This window comes from Microcaecilia unicolor, chromosome 5 (assembly GCF_901765095.1).
Source record: "Microcaecilia unicolor chromosome 5, aMicUni1.1, whole genome shotgun sequence".
NCBI lineage: Eukaryota > Metazoa > Chordata > Amphibia > Gymnophiona > Siphonopidae > Microcaecilia > Microcaecilia unicolor.
Genome location: NC_044035.1, coordinates 85207087 through 85230504, shown reverse-complemented (window position 1 = coordinate 85230504; position 23418 = coordinate 85207087). Strand labels below are relative to the sequence as shown.

The window sequence follows — 23418 nt, the reverse complement described above, 5'->3', positions numbered from 1 at the left end:
TAATTTTCTTTCCTTTAGTCATAGCAGATGAATCCATGAGCCCTCCCTCAGTGGTTCATTATGTGATTCATGTTAATTTTATGTTCAGTTTTTCTTGTAGATATGTTCCCTCATTGGGAGAAGTTGGAAAACAGTCTTCAGGATTTCTGTTCAGTTACAGGAGGATGAGTTCATTCCCTCTAGGAGGATGAGTTCATTCCCTCCTTTGAATTATAACTCCAGTTTTGGGGTGTTCATCCGCTGTGAGGGAAGTTCATGTTGTTATGCTTTGCGGTGTAACACTGCTTTGGAAGCTTCAGATACTGAAGAGGCAGATGGAGCTAGCTGGCCATGAGGCACTATGGTTTTTCACTGCTCTCTATCTCCCCCTGCTGGTTGATGGACACAACCCACTCGTAATGGATTCATCTGCTATGACTAAAGGAAAGAAAATTACCAAAGTAAGAACCTAATTTTCCCATTGCACAGTCGTTTATAATTCCATCCCCCTCCCCGGAATAACCTATGAATAGGCAGCACTACAAATATTGCTTTAAAGCACCTACTACAGGTACAACAGAACAAGTGGGACTACTCAACACAAACTATATGCAAACATACCACACATGAGTCATATGCAAAACACAGACACTCGCAAAATATAGAACAAAGGGATTGCAAATTAGAGAATCATGAAGACAAAAATTAAATTGGAAACCCCAAAAAGTTAAGCTTCAGCATGCTGGAGAAACGAAAACAAATGCACATTTCCCAAAACTTAATATTTTCCAGTTAATAAATTCAAAATAAAACACTTGTTCTTCCTGTCTGGGCATTTTATTTTTCCATCATGTTAGTCCCATTTTCTCTCCATTTCATTTGTTACTTATTTATATCCTGCATTATCCAAAGCACATTTGGTTCAATGTGGCTTACATAAAATGTATAAACTAGTAACAACTGGGATAAACCAAACTAGTAATAATCATGAAAGAACTAAACTTACAAGTAACAAACAAACATACAGGACCTATCTAACATTGTAATGTAAAGTGTAGGAACTGTTAACAACTGTGGAGGATGTCTCCTATTAACAACCATGTCGGACTAACTTACATTATAACAGTTTGTTAGCAACGGCTGGTGTCATAAGGAACTGATAACCATCTAGTGTCCGGTAGTGTTGGAAACTTGCATTTTAACAGGTGTTTAAGTGTTTCTTTGTTAAAAAAAAAAAATGATCAGAACATCAGAGAAGCCAGGAGATGTTGTTTGGATAGTTGAGTTTGTAGGGGTAAGTGATAAGGAGAGATAGTTAAGAGTCACTTTTTGAGCCAAGCTGTTGGGATTGGTGTGTGCTCTTGGTGGACCTGGATTGGATTTTGTACAGAGGAATTTGGGATTGGTGTGTGCTTCTGGTAATCTGTATTGTAATGTCTACAGAGGACCCAACATGGTAGTTAGGTGTGGATGCCGGTTCCTTGAACTAGTTGAGGGTATCAGTTTTTTGGTGAATGCTTAGGGTATCAATTCCTTGGAAGTTTTGAGGTGGTCATGAAATCAAGGTTGAGGATATCGTTCTAGTTTCTGCTTTCCTGTCTTCTAATTCTGTTTCCAGTTGTCACTGTGTCTTTGTTATTTTTCCTCTCTCCTCCATTCAACTTTCTCCCTATTCCTCTACTTCTTTTCACTTTTCTTCTTCCTATCTCCTCTTATCCCCTAGTTCTCATTTCTCATCTTCCTTGTTTCCTAGCCACCTGTTCCCTTTATTCTTTCATCTCCTCCCCATTATACATTTCTACCCTCTGTATTCACTATCCTCCTCTCACTCATCTCCTTGAGAACCTTCGCATGGCCTCTCCCATATGAATCCAATATTCCTAGTATCTCCCCCGTCCCTCATTCCACCCTTGAAGCCCAGCATCTTCTCTCGCTTGAAGCCTGATCTCTTCCTTCCACCCCCTCCCCCAGAGTCCGACATTTCTCCTGTCTGCCCATATCCCTTTCCGCCTCCTTCCCCTCTTCATTCCCTCCCCCGAGTCTAACATTTTTGATCTCCCCCTTCTGCCCCCCATACCATCTCTTCCTCTCCCCCTCCTTCACCGTCCCCTAAATCTGGCATCTTTCCTTCCCCTCTCTAGTTAGTTATTTCTTCCTCCTTCTGCCCCCATCTCTCACACCATCTCCCTCCCTCCAAGCCTCCTCCCTCAAGTGTGACATTGCTCTCTGTCCATCACTCACTCTCTTCTTTTCTGAACTGCTTTCCTTCCAAGTCTACTTTCCTTGTGGGTCAAAAGTCACTTCCACCAGCAGCTATACATAGATGCTGCCTTGCCATCATCCACAACGTCTTCTCTCTACTGTGCCCCCCTCCCCTCTGAGGAAACAGGAAGTTATGTTAGAGAAGGTGGACTGCAGCAGACAGAAGACATCTGGGCTGGCAGCAGGGCGGTGTATATGAATGGCTACCGGCAACTGTTTGGCCCCCAAATTTATTTATTTATTGCACTTGTATCACACATTTTCCCACCTATTTGCAGGCTCAATGTGGCTTACAAAGACCTTGAAGGTAGACCTTGGGAAGAGGGGATGGTAGGCAAGATGCTGGCTTGGGGATGAGGGGGGGACTGAAGGGAGAGATGGACTCAAAGGAGAGGGTGGAAGCTGGCAAGTAGGCAGGCCGGTCGGCGGCAAGATGCCACTAACTGAAAAGTGCCGCCTGAGGCCTCCGCCTCAGCCCTGTGTCTGAGTGTACAGTCCTTGTGGTCTATTTAGATATGACAGTGAATCTGAATATAGATTTTCCTACACTGCACTACACTGAGCTACATGACCTTATCAAAAATGTTTGTGGAATTAAAATATTTTGCATATTCATGTAAAACTGTATGCAAATATGAGTACCATCAAATTTGAAAACTGTGCTGTAGAAACTTCATATGTAAACTTTTCCATATGAAGTAAGGAAGTTTTCTGCAGCACAGTTTTCAAATTTGATGGTACCCATATGGAAACTTTTCCTTTCTCCGAGGACAAGCAGGCTGCTTGTTCTCACATGTGAGGAATCGGCATTTTGCAAGCAAAATTTAAAAAAAAAGTTTTGCTTGAGTCTTCTGGCACATGTGTAGCGCGCACCGCGCATGCGCGGAATGGTTTCCCACCCTCGCGTGAACGCGTTCCCTCAGTTGTTTTTTCTCCGCGTTGAGGTGTGGTGGTGTTTTCACTGTTCCTCATGGGCCCAGGAGAGAGTTTTCGTTTTTCTTTTCAATTTTTTTTATTTCATGATCGTTATTAAAATAATAAAAAAAAAAAGTAGAGAATTCCTTTACTTTTCTTAGTTTTTCTCCCTTTAGAAGTTTCCTTTCTTGTTCGATGCGGACGTCTTTTTTTTTCCCCTTATTTTTGTGCCTTTTTCTTTTAACAGGCACAATCGCGGCTTTTAATTTCGCCGAAGCCGTTTTTCCTTCCATGTCATCGAAGACTCCCAGCGGCTTCAAACGTTGTACTCGGTGCAACTGGACCATCTCAGGTACAGATACCCACGCCTGGTGTATCCAGTGCCTTGGGCCCAACCATAGGCCAGCCTCTTGTAGTCTGTGTCTTCGTATGAAGAAACGGACGCAAGCATCTCGAGAAGCCCAACGAGAAAAGCTTTTTGGAGCTTGGTCCGGTCCTTCAACGACGATATTGGTACCGAGGTCGGCAGCGTCGACATCGAGGGAAGCATTGATGTCGGGAGCAGAGCTAATGGCTGCTGAAAGACCAACTCGTGCTGAGAGAGCAGTGAGGCATTGAGTGGGTCTCCACCTACCTCGAGGCCTCTTGTTATGCAGGCCGCCCAGGACCGACCTTCATCGGACCCAGCCCCAAGGAGATGTGAGGATTCCACGTCCTCATTGGTACTGAGGAGTCTCAATGACGGGCATCGAGCGAAGGCGAAGAAGCACAGTCAACATTCTCCTTCGACACACGGTGTTGGGAGCTCCGAGGTGTCGATGGAATCGGCACCCGAGAAGCGTTGGTGCCGAGAGGATCACTCCCCGTCTATTGAGAAGGTGCCGATGCGTTGGTCTTCTGGCAGCCCAGTACCTGCTCCCAAACCTTGACAGATTCTGCCACCGGCTCCTTTACCGACCCTGCAGCCTTGTCCGACTGCGACTCTCGACGAGCACATCAGGGCCCTGCTTCCAGAGCTTCTGGAAGAATTGCTGCGCCAGTCTGCTTCGGTGTCGGGGGTGCTTGCGCCTTTCGTACCGTACCGTGTGCTGCAGCAGCATCTGGCTCTTTGCCTGCGGCATCGGTGTCTGCTGTCACCCAGGTCAACTCCCCTTTGACGTCGATGGAGGAAGCCTCACCGGAGTCCAGGTGGGCGTCGACTTCTCGGCACCGCCATCGAGGACGTTGTTCCTCGGCGTCAGGCTCAGGTTCGGACTACTCTGAGGTTTTTTGTCCGATACTGAAGATGAGTGTTCGTGGGAGGAAGAGGAAGATCCCAGGTACTTTTTTTTCTGACGAGTCCCATGGGATTCCCCTCCACCAGAAAGGAGACTTTCTCCACTGGAGTGTCTATCCTTGATCTCCTTTGTCCGGGAAATGGCTGCGGCTATTCCCTTCCCTATGGAGGTTGAGGATGAACCCAGGGCTGAGATGCTCAATGTCCTTGATTATCCTTCTCCGCCTAGAGAGGCTGCAACGACTCCCTTGCATAATGTACTGAAGGAAATCCTTATGTGAAACTGGTCGTTCTCTCTGTCTAATCCCGTGATCCCGAAAAAAGCTGAATCCCAATATCACATCCATGGTGAGCCTGGATTGATGAGGTCTCAGCTACCTCACATTGCCATGGTGGTGGACTCTGCCCTCAAAAGAGCCAAGAGTACTAGGGACTATGCCTCGGTGCCCCCAGGGAGAGAATTTAGAACTTTGGACTCTCTTTGGGAGGAAGACATATCAGGCCGCTATGCTTGCTGCCAGGATCCAGACATGCCAGCTCTTCATGAGCATCCACTTGCGGAACTCGATGAGGCAGCTGTCCAGCTTGGTTGATGCACTCCCTCCGGAGCAGGCTGAACCTTTTTGCCAGGTGGTCAGGCAGCAGAAGGCGTGTCGAAAATTCCTGGCCAGGGGTACGTTTGACACTTTTGATGTAGCATCCAGGATTGCTGCCCAATGTATAGTGATGCACAGACTCTCATAGCTGCGTGTCTCTGACCTGGATCATTCGGTCCAGCAGCGGATGGCTGATGTTCATTGCGGGGGGGGGGGGGGGGGGGATAACCTTTTTGGTGAGAAAGTAGAGGATCTAGTTGACCAGATCAAGAAGCACAATGATGCTGTGGATTCTCTCTCCCACCGGGCGTCTTTTGCTACTACCTCCTCATCTAGGAGGTTTTTTTGGAGGGAAGAGGAGTGCTCTCTATGCCTATGCTAGGCGTGGGTACACTCCTTGGCAGCCTGCCCAGGCTCAGTCCTAGCTCTCTTCTCACCAACAGCGTGCGCCTAAGGCCACTGCGGCTCCCCAGCAAAAGCAAGAGACAGACTTTTGACTGGCTCCAGTTCAGCATATCCTCAGTAAACGTGTCCGTACTGGAGGACTTGCCGGTTGGGGGAAGGTTAATATTTTTTCACCAAAGGTGGCCTCTTTTTAAACTCCGACCGGTGGGTTCTTCAAATTGTCCAGTTAGAAAACACTCTCAATCTGGACTCCAAGCCTCCAAATTGCCCACCGGGGAGCTCAGTCCTTCAGCTCCCAGCACAAGCAGGTACTTGAAGAGGAACTCTCCACCCTTCTACAGGCCCAAGCAGTCGAACCCGTTCCACCAGGGGAAGAAGGGCTGGAGTTCTATTCCAGGTACTTCCTTGTGCAAAAGAAAACGGGTGGTGCGTCCCATCCTAGACCTAAGGGCCCTGAACAAATTTCTTATCCGAGAAAAGTTGTTTCCCTAGGCACCCTTCTTCCCATGATTCAGGAAATCGATTGGCTATGCTCTCTGGACTTAAAGGATGCTTACACACACATCTCGATACTTCCAGCTCACAGGAAGTATCTTCGATTTCGGCTGGGAACACAGCACTTTCAGTACCGTGTACTGCCTTTTGGCCCTCGGTCTGCGTCCAGAGTGTTTACAAAATGCCTAGCTGTAGTCGCAGCGTCGCTTCGCAGACTGGGAGTGAATGTGTTTCCTTATCTTGACAATTGGCTGGTGAAGAGCACCTCGAAGGAAGGTGCTCTGGAGTCCATGCGAATATTTATTCAGGTGCTGGAACTACTGGGGTTCGTCATAAATTATCCCAAGTCCCATCTCACCCCAGTCCAAAAATTGGAATTCATTGGAGCTCTGCTGAACACTCAGACAGCTCAAGCTTATTTCCCCGAGGCAAGGGCGGACAACTTTCTGTCCATGGTTCGAGTGTCTCAGCAGTTCACGGCTTGGCAGATGTTGAGACTTCTGGGGCACATAGCCTCCACAGTTCATGTCATGCCCATGGCACATCTACATATGAGATCAGCTCAATGGACCCTAGCTTACCAGTGGTTTCAAGCTGCGGGGGATCTAGAGGATGTAATCCAACTGTCCACCGACTTTGGAATTCTCTTCAGTGGTGGACGATTCGATCCAATTTGACCATGGGGCGACCATTCCAAGTTCCTCAGCCACAAAAAGTGCTGACAAATACATCTGTCCTGGGGTGGGGAGGTCATGTAGATAGGCTCCACACTCAGGGAGCCTGGTCCTTTCAGGAAAAAGGTCTGCAGATCAACCTCTTGGAATTAAGAGCGATCTGGAACACTCTAAAGGCTGTCCAACCGAGTAATCTTAATTCAGACAATCAGGTTGCCATGTTTTACACCAACAAGCAGGGGGGCACCGGATCTCGCCCTCTGTGTCAGGAAGCCGTCCAGATGTGGCTTTGGGCTCGCCGGTACGGCATGTTCCTCCAAGCCACTTATCTGGCAGGTGTAAACAACAGTCTGGCCGACAGGTTGAACAGGATAATGCAACCTCACGAGTGGTCACTGAACATGGGCATAGTCCGCAAGATCTTCCGAGCATGGGGCACCCCCTCAGTGGATCTTTTTGCCACTCAGATCAATCACAAAGTCCCTTGGTTCTGTTCCAGGCTTCAGGCCCACGACAGACTAGCGTCAGATGCGTTTCTCCTACATTGGGGGGACAGGCCTTCTGTATGGGTATCCTCCCATACCTCTAGTAGGGAAGACTTTGCTGAAACTCAAGCAAGAGTGCGGAACCATGATCCTGATTGCACCCTTCTGGCCGTGTCAGATTTGGTTCCCTCTTCTTCTGGAATTGTCCTCCGGAGAACCGTGGAGATTGGAGTGTTTTCCAACCCTCATCACTCAAAACGAGGGGTTGCTTCTGCATCCCAACCTCCAGTCTCTGGCTTTCACGGCCTGGATGTTGAGAGCATAGAATTTGCTTCCTTGGGTCTTTCAGAGGGTGTCTCCCGAGTCTTGCTTGCTTCCAGAAAAGGTTCCACGAAGAGTATTGCCATACTGGGAAAGACCAAAGGTCCATCGAGCCCAGCATCCTGTTTCCAACAGTGGCCAATCCAGGTCACAAATACCCCTCAAGAGCCCCAAAATGTACAAAACATTTTATACTGCTTATCTCAGAAATAGTGGATTTTCCTCAAGTCCATTTAGTAACGGTCTATGGACTTTTCATTTAGGAAGCCGTCCAAACCTTTTTTAAACTCTGCTAAACTAACCGCCTTTACCACATTCTCTGGCAACGAATTCCAGAGTTTAATTACACGTTGAGTGAAGAAAAAGTTTCTCAGATTCGTTTAAAATTTACTACATTGTAGCTTCATCGCATGCTCCCTAGTCCTAATGTTTTTGGAAAGCTTAAACAGACGCTTCACATCTACCCGTTCAATTCCACTCATTATTTTATAGACCTCTATCATATCTCCCCTCAGCCGCCTTTTCTCCAAGCTGTAGAGCCCTAGCCGCTTTAGCCTTTCCTCATAGGGAAGTCGTCCCATCCCCTTTATCATTTTCGTCGCCCTTCTCTGCACCTTTTCTAATTCCACTATATCTTTTTTGAGATACGGCGACCAGAATTGAACACAGTATTCGAGGTGTGGTCGCACCATGGAGCGATACAAAGGCATTATAACATACTCATTTTTGTTTTCCATTCCTTTCCTAATAATACCTAACATTCTATTTGCTTTCTTAGCCGCAGCAGCACACTGAGCAGAAGGTTCAACGTATCATCAACGACAACACCTAGATCCCTTTCTTGGTCTGTGACTCCTAACTTGGAACCTTGCATGACGTAGCTATAATTCGGGTTCCTCTTTCCCACATGCTTCACTTTGCACGTGCTCAAATTAAACGTCATCTGCCATTTAGACACCCAGTCTCGTAAGGTCCTTTTGTAATTTTTCACAATCCTCCCGTGACTTAACGACTTTGAATAATGACTTTGTGTCATCAGCAAATTTTAATTATCTCACTAGTTACTCCCATCTCTAGGTCATTTATAAATATGTTAAAAAGTCGTGGTCCCAGCACAGAGCCCTGGGGAACACCACTAACTACCCTTCTCCATTGAGACTAGTGTTATTAAAGCGTTAATTGCCCAACACTAAAATATATATGTTGTTAACTGAATAAGGTGTTACTCTTTCAAATGGAGGAGGTTTGCCGTCTGGTGTGACAGCAAGACCCTAGATCCTCTTTCTTGTCCTACACAGACCCTACTTGAATACCTTCTACACTTGTCAAGACCAACTCCGTAAGAGTTCACCTTAGTGGGATTAGTGCTTTTCATCGCCGTGTAGAAGGTAAGCCTATCTCTGGACAGCCTTTAGTTCGCTTCATGAGAGGTTTGCTTTTGTCAAAGCCCCCGCCAAACCTCCACCACTGTCATGGGATCTCAATGTCGTCCTCACTCAGCTGATGAAAGCTCCTTTTGAGCCACTGAATACCTGCCATCTGAAGTACTTGACCTGGAAGGTCATTTTCTTGGTGGCTGTTACTTCAGCTCGTAGGGTCAGTGAGCTTCAGGCCTTGGTAGTACATGCACCTTATATCAAATTTAATCACAATATAATAGTCCTCCGCACACACCCTAAGTTCCTGCCAAAGGTGGTGTCTGAGTTCCATCTGAACCAGTCAATTGTCTTGCCAACTTTCTTTCCCCATGCTCATATCCGCCCTGATGAAAGCAGTTTGCATACCTTGGACTGCAAGAGAGCATTGGCCTTTTACGTGGAGCGGACAAAGCCTTTTAGACAGTCCGCCCAGTTGTTTGTTTCTTTCAATCCCAACAGGAGGGGATTCGCCTTCAGAAAACGCACAATGTCCAGTTGGCTAGCAGATTGCATTTCCTTCACTTATGCCCAAGCTGGGCTGACTCTGGAGGGCCATGTCACGGCTCATAATGTTAGAGCCATGGCTGCGTCAGTGGTTCACTTAGTCAGCCTCCATTGAAGAGATTTGCAAGGCTGCAACGTGGTCATCAGTCCACACATTCACATCTCACTACTGCCTTCAGCAGGATACCTGACGCGACAGTCGGTTTGGGCAGTCGGTGCTGCAGAATCTGTTTGGGGTTTAGAATCCAACTGCACCCCCCGTAGATCCATTTTTGTTCTGTTCCAGGCTGCACTCTGTTAGTTGTTTATGCTTTCAGGTCAGTTGTAGTTGTTTATGCTTTCAGGTCAATCTAAGTTATGTCCTCTGCGTTGCAAGGCCCAATTGACCAATGTTCATTGTTTTGAGTGAGCCTGGTTGCTAGGGATACCCCCACATGTGAGAACAAGCAGTCTGCTTGTCCTCTGAGAAAGGTATTCTCCAAGGTCAGCAGGCTGATTGTTCTCACAAACCCACCCACCGCCCCATTGGAGTTATTTCCTTCTTTTTATGCTTTTTTGATTTAATTGAGGGAACGCGTTCACGCGACGGGCGGGAAATCAGTCCGCGCATTTCAGAAGACTCTGGCAAAACTTTTTTATATTTTGCTTGCAAAATGCCGATTCCTGGGCAGAAGCGGATGTTGACCCACATGTGAGAGCAATCAGCCTGCTGTCCTCCGAGAATACCAGCTATAGGTAAGTATCTTCGCTTTACCTATGATAAATCTCCTATGATTCAGCCACGCCTCCCACTTAATTTGGTCTAAGAAAGCTGACCTTAATGATATGATGTTTTCTTCACTAGCATGTTAGCATCTGCTGTGTTTCTGTTTCACAAGTGTATGGCTTGTAAAAAGTGTTATAAAATAATTATAAATAAAATAAAAAAAAACTTTTCCTTTTCAGAATATTCAACTTCTGTTTTCTCTTTATTTAGGGAGTAACTATTCCCAGTCAAAGGCGGTATGTGTTTTACTATAGCTATCTGTTGAAGAAGAATCTGGATTATAGACCGGTTGCACTGCTATTTCATAAGATGATGTTTGAAACAATTCCAATGTTCAGTGGGGGAACATGTAGTAAGTGCTACTTCTTTTCTTCCTGTTTACTCATGCTGTGCTCCCATTAGAGAACCATTAACACAGCTTGTAGGTTTTTTTTTCTTTCTCTTCATTGGTGAAGTTTGGGATTCTTAGGGGTAATGCACCACAACACAGTGCCAGAACTGATGGTCAGATGATCGAAAGCCCTGTGCTGTTCCAATCGGCGCTCTAAAAACAGCACGGGGCTTTACCGCCCCTACGATCAGAGATAATAGCATGCAAATTTAAGCACGTTGTTATCTCTGATCATATGGTAAAAGTGCGGGAGGATTGTCCCACACTTGTTTGACAGGTCTAGGCTGTCAAAAGCCCAGACCTATCAAACACAGGGGCTGGAGGTCCATGAGACCACCAGACCCTAAGTACCCCCACCTGAAGCCAAGCGACATGGAGGCTGGAGATCCGGCGGACCTCCAGTGCCCCCGACACAAGTGTGTGTGTGTGTGGGGGGGGGGGGGGGGGGGGGCTGCAGATCTGGTGGGTCTCCAGCTCTCACAATGCCCCTTAGCATTTTCTCGAATAGAGCCCTGGTGGCCCAGTAGGCTGTGAGTCAAAACCCGCCCCCATCCCCCTGACACAGGTTCAGGGGTGGGGGCTGGAGATCCAGTGGGTCTCCAAACCCCTAACCCCCCCCCCCCCTTCACATGCAGCCCTGGTGGCCTGGGCCACCAGTCAGTTCCCCCCGCCCCCCAACCTGGTAGTCTAATGGCCCTTCCCCACCCCCTACCTTTGTTGAAGGAGGGAGGTGGCCTCCCTCCTCTTCCGTCAGTGCCGCCTTGAAAATGGTGCCCTGCCCAATGCATCCTGGGATATGCTGAGCGGGGCTTCACATCATATTTCTTTCTCCTGCCGGGGAGTGGGGGGGGGGGGGGGCAAAGGCTGCAGCATTACGGGAAATGGGGGACAAATGCATGCTGGACAGGGCTTACCATTCCTCCTGCAAACCGTAACGTCAGCTCCGAGCTGGCTTAGGTTTTGGCATACTGCTCACCGATCATTGAGGAGGAATATGTTTAGTGTGTATTTGCATGCTACTTGTGCCAAGAACCCTGTTTTGCATGCTAGTTGTGTTTATAGCCCGCGAGCGCATTGTTTCTCACGCTTGGGGGCTCTGATCATGGATCGGTAGCAAAGGTGCTAGTATGGCGCTAACAGCCTCTAGTGCCTCTGTTTGCTTCTGGTCATCGGCCCATGAGTGAGGGAGCTCCAAATAAGTTGCCTGCTCAGGTTTCATGTTCCTAGTAGCAGTAGCAGCAGACAAACTCAGTACAGGTTTGTGAGATCCACAGGCCCCATTGCCTTGCATGATTTCCTAGATAACAGTAATCTTGTGTGAGAGGAGCTAGCGTTGACCAAACCTTTGCAGCTTATAGAGCCCATGCTGAATTTGTTGCAGCTGCAGCCCTAAGATTGTGATGTCTTGTTTAAACAAGAGCGTAGGGATGAGAGAAAAAAGAAAGGTATGGGATACTGGGCAGGAGTGGAAAGGAGATTGAGGACTGCAGAGCAGGGAGAGGAAGACATTTGGGAATTTGAGGGGGAAAGATGGGGGTGGTGGAGAGACAGGCATTTAGGTGATATTGCAGATTGGGAAGAAGGGAAAGGGAGATGTTTCAGGGCAGGGAATGAGGGAGGGAGAGGAGGGGGAGAAGAGAGATTGCAGGGCACCAGGTTAAGGGAAAGGAGGAAAAATGCTGTTCTTGAGACAGAGAGGGAAGAAAGATGAGTGTGCCAGAGGAGTGAAAGGAAGGAAGTTCATACCCTTCTAGCTTCCAAATTAAGCAGTCAAACTGCACCCTAAAATAACCTTTCTCTAAATTCCATGCAGTGTATTTAACAACATCAACTTCTTCAAGGCTAACTTACAGCTAATAAATTCAGGTCTTCGGCATGTACTGGGTCATGAGCTGGTTCCCAACAAATGCTTTCATAACCATATTCCCATTGTCTTCTAAACTGATGTTTTCAAGGAATTATATAATTTGTTTTATAATAGAATTGTTTAATAATGTTGCATTAGAAATTATACTTTATAAACTAGAAAAATTTGAAGCACTGATAAACTTTGGATTTGCATGCCTAAATATGGAGTACCTGCTTTAATTTTATTCAGTTTAAATTTTTAGGAAACTTCCATGAATGTATCATAATTCCAAAAGGATTATTGATCATTGGATGCATTGCATCTTAAGTTAAATGGTCTTTTCCTTAGCGTCCCTCCGGACCGGACCAGGATTGGACTGATGGGTTGTGCTCGCCTACCAGCAGGTGGAGACTGAGAAAAACTCTGACTCTAGAGAGCTAATAGGAGCCCTGGCCATGTGACCTTAGCCTCAGTATTTTCTCAGTCTCCCAGCAGGTAGGAAGCGGGCCCTTTAGTCTCTTTCTTTCTCTTTCTCTTTTAGAGGCTAATAATAATAAAAAAAAAAAACAATATTGCTAATTGCTACTTCTCCTTCTGTGCCTAGGAATTCTCTATTAGATGCTGGACAGATAAGGTTTTCTTTTCTTTCTTTTACAGCCTCTGGGGGTGTTACACTCGGGTGCCCCGAGTCCCTCCCCATCTCCCATACTTAACTGGGAAGGACTACCCTTTGGTTAGCAAGGTGTATGGTCTTTGGGAGAGGCAGCCATTTTAGGAGGTTTCAAGTATTTTCTTTACCCAGCTTTTTAACGAGCAGGCTTAGCTGTTTAAAAAAAAAAAAAAAGACAATCCCCAGTTTTCTACTGGGCAGACAGCTCTGGGTTATTCTTTTGTTCTTGAGTGTGTTTTCTTTGCTAATTTAGCTGTGTAAAAAAAAAAAAAAAGAGGGGAAGGAAATAGAAGAAAATAATGTTGACGGGGCCTTTAACGAGCCACTTTCTTTCTCAGAATTTCTCCCTCCGTTCCCTCGCGTTTGGACAGCGGGCACAGGCTTATTAAAAAAAAAAATTGGGGCGCGACAAGTTTTGTTTTTTTTTCGGGTGGCGAGAGTATCGCCAGTCAGGGGAGGCTGCAGCCGGTTTTTCGCAGCGCCGGACTGTAAGCGCTCTCGGCTCCTTCAAGTTTTCTGCGGATACCTGTCTTTCGAGTTTCTTCATTTGGCGCTGTCAGCAATTTCGTTCTTTTAGTTTTGGCGTGAAAGGCTGCCTTTTTAGGCTGCAGCTGCAGTTTCTCTATTATGGAGTTCAGTTTTATTCGGATTCTCTGTTTTCTCCGGTTTTTTTTTGCGGCATAGTTCGCTGGCTGTTATTTATTTTTCCTTTCTTGACGTTCTGCCCTACTCCGCTTGTTGCGGAGGTGTCAGGCGCACTTTCGGGAACCGCCACTGTGTAAGTGGTGCGAATGGCGCCCATTTTTATTCACCCTCCATTGTTTCTCGGTCCAGAACTTTGATCTCTGTTGCAGGCTGTGCGGCACATCAAAGTGTAGCTCACCTTCAAATTGTTTTTTTCCTAATCATCTGTCTCCACACGTGTGTGAGGTAAACAGGACTCTAACACCCACATCATATAAGCAGGCAATATTTGGATTAAAGGGTCCATATATAGATATCTCTCACGGTTTTCTGGCTTTAGGTTTTAGATTTATAACTTGGCTATTAGCTCTGGTATTCTTAGTACACAATTTTATGGTTGTTTTGTTTTTTGTGTCCTTTTCATTTCCTGGTGCAAAGTGCAGCATTGTCTTTAATAGTCAATTGACTGGAATTCTTCAAATCTTGCCATAATAACTTCATTTCTTTCAAGAATCACTCTCAATGGCTGTAGTGTTATACAGTGTTTTCTTTTTCAGACTTTAAGAAGCCTTCTCTATAGGCATACAGTAGATTGTTCAGATGCCATGGGGATATATCAGCTCTCTCATATTCTCTGAGGGTCAGTCCTGTCTACCAAGCTCCCAATCACTCGGCTGCCTTAGCAGGCATGCTTTATTCATGTCTTCCCTTCTTTTCCAACGGCCTTGAAGCCTCTCATTTCATTTTAGCTTTCTTCTGGTACTTACAGGACATATGGTCACTTAGAGAATAAGGTCATCCTTTCATTTTGCATATTTCCCACTTAAAGATAGTGGAAGGTCCTCAAACCATCTCCTTGTGTTTGTCTCTACTGTATCAGTTCAGCATTGGCAGATTATAAACATCTTGGTTTGGTCCAGTAAGCCTATACATACCATCTGCTATCTCTTCCTCTTCCTTAGAGACCTTATGTTGTCTCAAGCTTTCTTGAATTCAGATAGTCTTGTCTACACTGCCTTCACCAAGTGGCTGTGGCACAACTTCACTTTTTTTGTTACAGGTATTTTCCAAGTTTGTCCTTTTTCATTTTCATTCTATGCGCCTTCACTCCAGAGTTTTCTTTCAATTGGAAGGGGATTCACTCACTTCCTGTATATTTATGCCATAGGTACATAAGTATGTTTGTGCTGGGAAAGGCCTAAAGTCCATCAAGTTCAGCATTCATATCTAATGGGCATAGGTACATAAGTTTTGCCATACTGGGAAAGCTCAAAGGTCCACCTTTCTACAATCAGAACAGCATTTAAAAAACAAAGAAAAAAAAAAAAGACAACTCTCACAAGAGTGTCGAACAGCAACCTCTGCTCCAAAAGCAAGGCTTTGCAGTAATTCTGCAAACTAACACATACAATATTTGCCATGGCTGATCACAACTAGGAATACCGGGGACCCTGGGCCTAGGTTCTGTGTTTTAACCTGAAACAAGCTCAACATTCATATCTATTGGGTGTGAGTCTGGTACATCTCAGTGAGGGAGGAGGCATGACCGTGGTATGTGGATTAGGGAGATCCAAGAAATTACAGGCCAGTGAATCAGACGTTCATACTGGGACAATTTTTTCTGTCCGGAGCGTACTACCATAGCTGGTGGACTCCTATATTTGGAACTTACCCAACTATGGAACGCCACAGAGATAGGGCTGGGGTTTGTAGCCCTATTTAACTGGTGTCCTTGGTCTTCTCCTCAGGACCCAGAGAATGGCTAGTTTTTTGCTTATGCATTAACCAGTCATTTTCAGCAGTACTCGCTCTTCCGTTCTATTATAGATCTAAGAGGATGTTCATCGCGCTCTCAGGGTCATTTCATCCTTACCTAGACGACTGCCTAATTGGAGAAAGTCTTATCAGCAGAGTTCTCAGGTCACACACCGGGTGTTGCATTTCTTACAGTCTCTAGGTTGGGTGGTGATTGTAGCCAAGCCTCTCATTTGATCTCTCATCAGATATCTCTAATTTTCTCTTTGTTTAGTCAGGTTGGCGCAGAGTCTTTTGTCTCCTCTGCAAACATCCCAGTTTATATTTTTCTTGGTGACCTTGGGCCTTCGGCCATTTCCTCGCTTTATTCTGCAGAATGCAATTTTACTTTCTAGTTCCCAAGAAGGAATTTTCCTTCATCCTATTGGGAATCTCAGGGTCATCAATCGCGCTATTTAAGTGTCATCTAGTTATCTCAAGAACCTTAGTTCCGTCATAGGGATGCTTCGTGCAGTACACTTTTTGGCAGAAGCTTGTTTGTATATATTTTTTTTCTGGGGGACCACAGCAATTCGTTTACCTTCGGGTGAATTTTGTTTTCCCTACTGACAAACAAGGCGGAGAGAGCTATGTTGGTCTTTGCCATGGCAATGGGTTATGTCATCCGCCAAGGAGGAGTTAAGAGTATACTCTTGAGTTTATAGTCATTTTTTCTTAGTTGTCTCACCCTGCATTCAGGTGAATGGACTCTCATCTTTTCAGCCTTACTTCCTCACTGCGACACTTCAGGGCTATCTCTTTTTGCCTTCAGGCTCACAAACATTTCTTGCTTCTTCCGTTCAGCATAAGTCTTGACGGAGACAGGGATAGACGCCATCGTTCAGCAGGGGTTTTTCAACCTTCTATATGCGTTTCTTCCGTCAACTCACTAGGTGTTGTCTTATATTAAAAAAAAAAAAAAATTCCATCTTTCTTCCATATCAGGCTTTATTTGGTCATCGGTTTTGGCTCTGCTTCAGTAGTTCTTTCTATGCGGCGGTTCATTTTTTGTTGGTTTTCATAAAGGATTACTCTCTTTTTTCCTGCAGATTGCAGTTTTTTCCTGTTTCTGAGGTCCGATACGGCCTCGTCTTCTTGGAAGTTCTCGTTTACTTTAAGGTTCTTAGTCTCCTTAACCCGACAGGCCGAAATCCTCTTCAAATCACAATCTTAATCTTTCAGCTCTCGTAGGTCCTTTTTTTGGGCTGTTTTTTCTTCTGGTGTCCTTTAAGGTTTTTCCTCTTAAAGCTCTGTTTTCTAGTAGCCATTGTTTTTTCTTTAAGGTCTTTCTCTTAAACCACTGTTTTCTAGTAGCCATAACTTTTTCTATAAAGTTTTCCTCTTCAAGCAGTGTTTCCTAGTAGCCATTGCAGCAAGTAGATCTATGTGTGGAATACTTCTACGGTTGGTAACTTCTTTTCGGTCTGCTGTAGTTTAGAGTTTTCACCTTTCCCAATCGGTTTTTTCTTATTGGTTTTGTCCTTCTAGCCAGTAGGCGTAAGGGTTTGATTGTTTGTAACCCGCTATATCTCGACGGATCAAGGAAATGAGAATTTCTATTTCTCTTCTCACTGAGAGGGCAGTTCCACAGCGTATTACAACATATTCCACAACTTCAGAAGCGGGCTCTATTCTTACTACAGCGATTTTTGGTGCTCTCGGTGCACATTGGTAAGGTGGCAACTTAGTCCTAGTTTTATTTTATTTTGCTCATTGGGACACACTACATGGTAGTTGTCGCCAGGTGGCCTATGCAGCAAGAATATTTCTCTGCAGTTTTCATAGGGTCCCTCCAGATTACTGGTTTGGTACTTCCCATCAGTCCAATCCTGGTTCGGTCCGGAGGGACGCTAAGGAAGGAGAAATTAGATCTTACCTGCTAATTTGCTTTCCTTTAGTCCCTCCAGACTGGACCAGGCCCCTCCCATGTTCTCTCAACTCTTTAGCTTCATTTATTAAGTAGGAAGTGTATTCATTCCTTTACGATTCGTGGAACAATACTATATATATACAAAACTTTACGTGGTCCATACCACTTCTCTGGTGGTTGCTGGTGAGCTCAGTTGCTGGAATCTATATATAAAACCTTAAATACGCCATACCACTTCTCTGGTGACAGTTGTTGCTGAGCTCAGTTGCTGGAATATATATAAAACTAGTAAAAAAAGGCCCGTTTCCGAAACCAATGAAACGGGCGCTAGCATGTGGCTTTTTTTGTGTGTGTGTGTGTGTGTGTGTATGTATGTGTCACAGAGTTATTTTGTGTGTGAGTGTGTGAGGGTGCGGTGTGTGTGCAGGTTGTTGATGTGTGTCTTTTTTTTGTTTTTTTGCTTGGGGGTTGTGGGATGTGCTGTGCTGTGCTGGCAAAGTGGGTTGGATTGGTGTGTGGCTTTGAGGGTGTGTTTCTGTTGTATTGTGTGTGTGTGGTTTTGTCATGGAGGTTTGTGGAGGGGGGGGGGTCTTTCTGTTGGTGAAATGTAAATGTGGTTTTAGGGGGGTCAGCCTTTGCTGAGTGGTGGTTTTTTTTTTCCAGGTTTTTTTTTTTTTTGTGTGTTGTGCTGAGGCAGCAGTGTTGTTTTAGATGGGCGGAAGGTAGAGGAGCACGTTCTTTGTTGGTATTTTTTGGCCGTTCAGGGCTGCTGTAGGGGAATGCTGGAAGAGAAATGTGCTGTTGGAAGCAGCGCCATCTTTTTCCATTGGGCTGGGGTTCTGGGCATCCTGGAGGTGGGTGACGGCTTGCCTGAGGACGGGGATGGTTGTTTTAAGTTGGCGTAAGGGAGAAGAGCACGGTCTCGGGCCGTCTGAGGGTGATCCGGTATGTTTGGTCCATTTCAGGCCGGCTGCAGGGGAATGCTGGAACATTTATGCGCTGCAGGAATCAGCGCCGTCTTTCTCCGGGTGCTCGGGGAATCCCCGAGGTGGGAGACAGCTTGCCTGAGGCTGGGGATGGTTGGGCACGTCCTTGGCCGCTTCGGCAAAAGGGGAAGAGGAAGGGGGTGGGGAGTTACCTGCAGCCGCCTGAGAAACCATGTATTCTTTGTTTGTTTTGTATTATTATTTTGCATTTCTGTTGAAGAAAGTGTGGATGCCTTTTGAATGATGGAGGTGGTGCGTCGGTGTGCGGTTGTTTCGTTAGTTTGGCAGCCAGTCTCCAGCGATTCCTAGGCAGGCAGGGAAGGAGTACTCCTCCTCCTTCCTTGGTCGCTGTTTGCTGCTGGCTGGGTCGCGGGTAATCCTTCCAGCTGGGCCGCAGCTTGTCCTGTTCGCCCACTTCCCAGATGGTGACGGGCACGTTGTTTTCCGGCTCCTCCGACTCCATGTCAAGCGATCCCAAATATAGTCTTTGCTATAGGCCCTCTGGCACTCTTCAGTACTGGCATTAGGCATTTAAAAATTCCCCCCCCCCCCCCCCCCCGGGTCTATTTTTGCACATACCCACAGCAGGAATATTCTTCTCTCGTTCCAGCGGTGGTTCTGTGCTCTCCATGCTGCACAGATAATGAGCCATTCTGCTGGGGAATGCTCCTCCCTTATTGTCATGTAGTTTCCTCTGATTGGTCCGTCTTACGTTGCCTAGTGTTGCCTGGGAACGGTGTTGTGATGGTCCTTTGTGTTTCAGAATGTTGAGGGTGTTTTTTCTGATTGGTCCGTCGTGCGAGGGCGGGGCAGAGAGACATGGTCAGTGTTGTGGCTTCACCACCATGAATCCATGAACCCTTCAGGGAGTGGCTGAGTGACTTCAGAACGTTGTCTTCAGAACGTTGAGGGTGAGTTTTATTATAGTAGATCTTAAGTGGGCCATACCACTTCTCTGGTGAGAGTTGCTGGTGAGCTGTAATACAAATCGAGCCATACCACTTCTCTGGTGAGAGTTGCTGGTGAGCTCTGATATTTGGCATTGCCGAATGCTTTGTGGCTGCTAGGATTCCATAAGGCACAGAAGGTCTTTCTTTCTTTCTTTGTTTTTCAAATACTGAGGCTAAGGTCACATGGCCAGGGCTCCTATTGGCTCTCTAGAGTCAGAGTTTTTCTCAGTCTCCATCTGCTGGTAGGCGAGCACAACCCATCTGTCCAATCCTGGTCTGGTCTGGAGGGACTAAAGGAAAGCAAATTAGCAGGCAAGATCTAATTAAGGGTAGTGGGTATCGTATAATATGCGATTAATTTTTTTTGTTTTAATGACATTTCAACCAGTTGTAATCTGAAGATACTAATATGTAGAAAGATATCTTGAGTTAATAAAGTTTCAGAATGGAAGGGATCAGCAACAGTGTACTGTGGCTCAAACTTGAAGGTAGCCCTTGAATCACAAAATAGAACGGAACTACGAATTTCAAATTTTATATACATAATAGCCGTTGAGCCCGTTAAAACGGGGTAGCATGGGGTTTTTCCAAGGCCCCCCCCCCCCCCCCCAGGGTCGCCGCTGTTGGTTCCCCCCCCCCCCCCCCCCCCCCCCCCCGGAGTCGCCGCCGCCACCCCTCCACCCGGCCCGGGCCCTCTCTTCACTATTGAACTTACGTCGCCGAAACGCAGTACACAGATCAGCTGAGCTCCCGTCGGCCTTCCTTCTCTGCCTGTGTCCCGCCCTTGTGTGACGTAACGTTGGCGAGGGTGGGGCACAGGTAGGGAAGGAAGGCCGATGGGAGCTCAGCTGATCTGCCTGCTGTGTGTCGGCGATGTAAGTTCAATACCGAAGAGAGTGTTCGGGCCGGGTGAAGGGGGGGCGGCGGTGGCGACGGGGTGGGGTGAGCGGTAGCGGCGACCTCGGGGGGGGGGGGGAGCGATAGCGACGTCAGCGGTTCCCTCCCTCCCCTTCGCGCAGTTTCCCTCTCTGTCCCGCCCCCGTCATCATGTATTGACGCGGGGGCGGGACAGAGAGGGAAGTCTCTACTGCGCATTTGCGGGTGAGTACGGTCACTTGCCATTTATATGTTTGATATATATATATATATATATATATATATATATATATATATATATACACTACTACTACTACTAATAGCATTTATATAGCGCTACCAGACGCACGCAGCGCTGTACATTTGACATAGAGAGGCAGTCCCTGCTCAAAGAGCTTACAATCTAGGTAAAACAGACAGACAAGACATTACGGGCAAGGAAATTACAGGGTAAAGAGGAACATATATATATGTGTATATGTATATATTTAACTGGGGCTCTTTGCAAGTTGGCTAAGGAAGTGACACGCTGAGTGTGTTGTAATGCTGGCTTATCCTTTGTTACAACTGCATTTTATTTCTTTTGGTTATACAGTAAGTCATCTTTTAAGTACTAGTTTTACTAAAATGGGTAACTCCTTATCCTGCTAGAAAACAGTGTGAATGGATGATTGTCCCCTAATGAGCAGATGGAGGCAGAAAACACTGACAATCCAATGACTTGTTTTGTCTTTATTTTTTAAAACAGTCTTCGTTAGCTATCAATTGGGCCCCGAAACACAGTATCTGCAGGGAACTTTCATTCCCGGGTGTCTCCCTCCCATTCTCCTTCCTTAGAGGATTCCTTGGAGTTTTCCTGGCTTGAGTTGTAATCTTTTCAGTTAGTCACCTGTTCCTAACATAAGAGGAGTCAGAGTGTGAGGAGTTTTTATATCTTCCCTTGTATTAGGAAATTTTAGCTGTTGGGGCACTTAGTGGGCAGCGATTTTCCCTTCCAACCTTTATTGGTGGGAGCACAGCAGAAGAGCCTCCTTGGCTAAGCATTGAGGCTTTGTTTATACAACTGTTTCTTGTTCTAGTGTTTCTTTCCAGGAAGTTGTAGGCTTTGGTTCTGACTCCATGCCTACCTTTCTACAAGTAATATTAAACAGAGAAGAATCTTGATTACCCCTATTAATGTCATGTGAGTCTTCCTCAATGGAGGTAAACATTCCTGGGATAGTTTATTAAAACTTAATATACTGCCCAAGCTGACTCGCAGAACTTAGCAGTTTACAATTTAAATACAAAATAGCGTGAAAGGAACTACATCAATGCAATAGGAAAGTAACAGCAATTAAACCAAAGCAATCAAAACAGGACTTGGAGGGCAGTTGGGGAGAGATTAGGGAAAGGGGAAAAAGAAAGGGAAAAGGCAAGGTTGGGGATAGTGTCAGTGAACCTGAAACTGCTCCACACTTATTTATTTATTGCATTTGTATCCCACATTTTCCCACCTTTTTGCAGGCTCAGTGTGGCTTACAATACATCATGAATGGTGGACATATATTAGAAAATAGACATTTAGTGTTACAGAAGGATCTTGGGCAGCATGATGAAGAAAAAACATGATAATAGTATAACAAGCAAGTATTATAAGACAATTCAGAATGTATGTGGAGTAGTTGTGTATATTCACTTTGGTTGGTCTTTGTGGTATGCCTTGTTAAAGAGATGGGTCTTCAGTAGTTTGCGTTAGTTCATTAGTTTGTAAATCGTTTTTAAGCTGCGGGGCAATGCGTTCCATAGCTGTGTACTCAAGTAGGTGAAGTTTGACGCGTGCATTAGTTTGTATTTTAGGCCTTTACAGTTCGGGAAGTGAAGATTAAGGAATGTGCGGGATGATCTTTTGGCATTCCTGGGTGGTAAGTCAGTCAAGTCTGATGTAGGCTGGTGCGTCTCCGTGAATGATTTTATGAACTAGTGAGCGTATTTTGAACATGATGCGTTCTTTAAGTGGGAGCCAGTGTAGTTTCTCTCGTAGGGGTTTAGCACTTTCATATTTTGTTTTACCGAATACGAGTCTAGCTGCAGTGTTCTGGGCTGTCTGAAGTTTTTTGATTATTTGATCTTTACACCCCAAAAAAAAAAAAGCTTGCTTAAAAAGGTATGTTTTCAAAGCACACAATGTACAAAAAAAAAAAAAAGAAGTAGGGGTAGATCAGGTGTATATCCAAACAGCAGGTTTATTCAAACATAAAAGCCAAAGACTCAAACATTTGAATAAAAAATAATAGTAATCATAAGCATATTAAAAGTCACACATACATTCGTATTCTTAAATTTATAAAATATTCAATATTAGAATATTAAAAAAATAGAGAGATCATAATAAACAATATGGAATAATTGTCATACAAACAGACCATATTCCCTTCATAGCAGTACGCAAATAAATGATACAACATACCAGCCACTGATGATAACACAAAAATGGGCTGGAGAATCCAATAGTACAGCATCTAATAATAAATAATGGTAAATAATAATGTTCCTAATAAATAATGTCTATAGTACCATTTTTAATAAAATCTTTTATAATAAATAATGTCAAATGAACAAGCACAGTATCATGGATTTAGTTCCATGAAAGAACAAAATAAAATCACAAAGGGCAAATACCAATTTCACAAAACAATATGAGCATCTAGATATATTTAAGACTGCAAGCCTCATTTGTTAGGAACTCCATCTGGAGCAATACCAAGAGTGACATGATCAACTTCAAAAGAAACTTCAAAAAAATCTTATAAGCACAGCAACAAAATGTCAAGTTGAAATGCACCAAACTTGGAAACAAGAGACAAGAAAAACACAATGCTACCTAGAATAGCAGGGTTGATATAAAATATATGCATTTTTTGGTTGCAAAGAGTAAAAAAGAAAAAATACATTATATTCACAGCAGCAAAATGTGTGTCAAAATGTACCAAACTAGAAAAAAGACGAGAAAAACACACATCACTACCTAAAATAACAGGGTTGTTATAAAAGATGTACACTTAATAGTCGCAAAGAGAAAAAAATGAATATATATATATATATATATATATATATATATATATATATATATATAATAATTTGCTCCTCCAACATTCCAATGTGTCTCACTGGGATCGTAACCACCTGCTGACATCACTCCTCCAACGTTCCAATGTGTGTCACTGGGATTGTAACCACCTGCTGATGTCACTCCAATGTTCTCTGTCCCCC

General features: G+C 45.1%; 1 protein-coding gene across 1 annotated transcript in view; it reads left to right on the top strand.

Moving 5' to 3' along the window:
* PTEN (phosphatase and tensin homolog) overlaps positions 1-23418 on the top strand; it is a 308757-nt gene that overhangs the window by 152515 nt on the left and 132824 nt on the right. The window contains exon 6 of the mRNA XM_030203074.1: positions 10307-10448. Within this exon, the coding sequence (XP_030058934.1) occupies positions 10307-10448 (142 nt within the window). The remainder of the gene's footprint in view (positions 1-10306; positions 10449-23418) is intronic.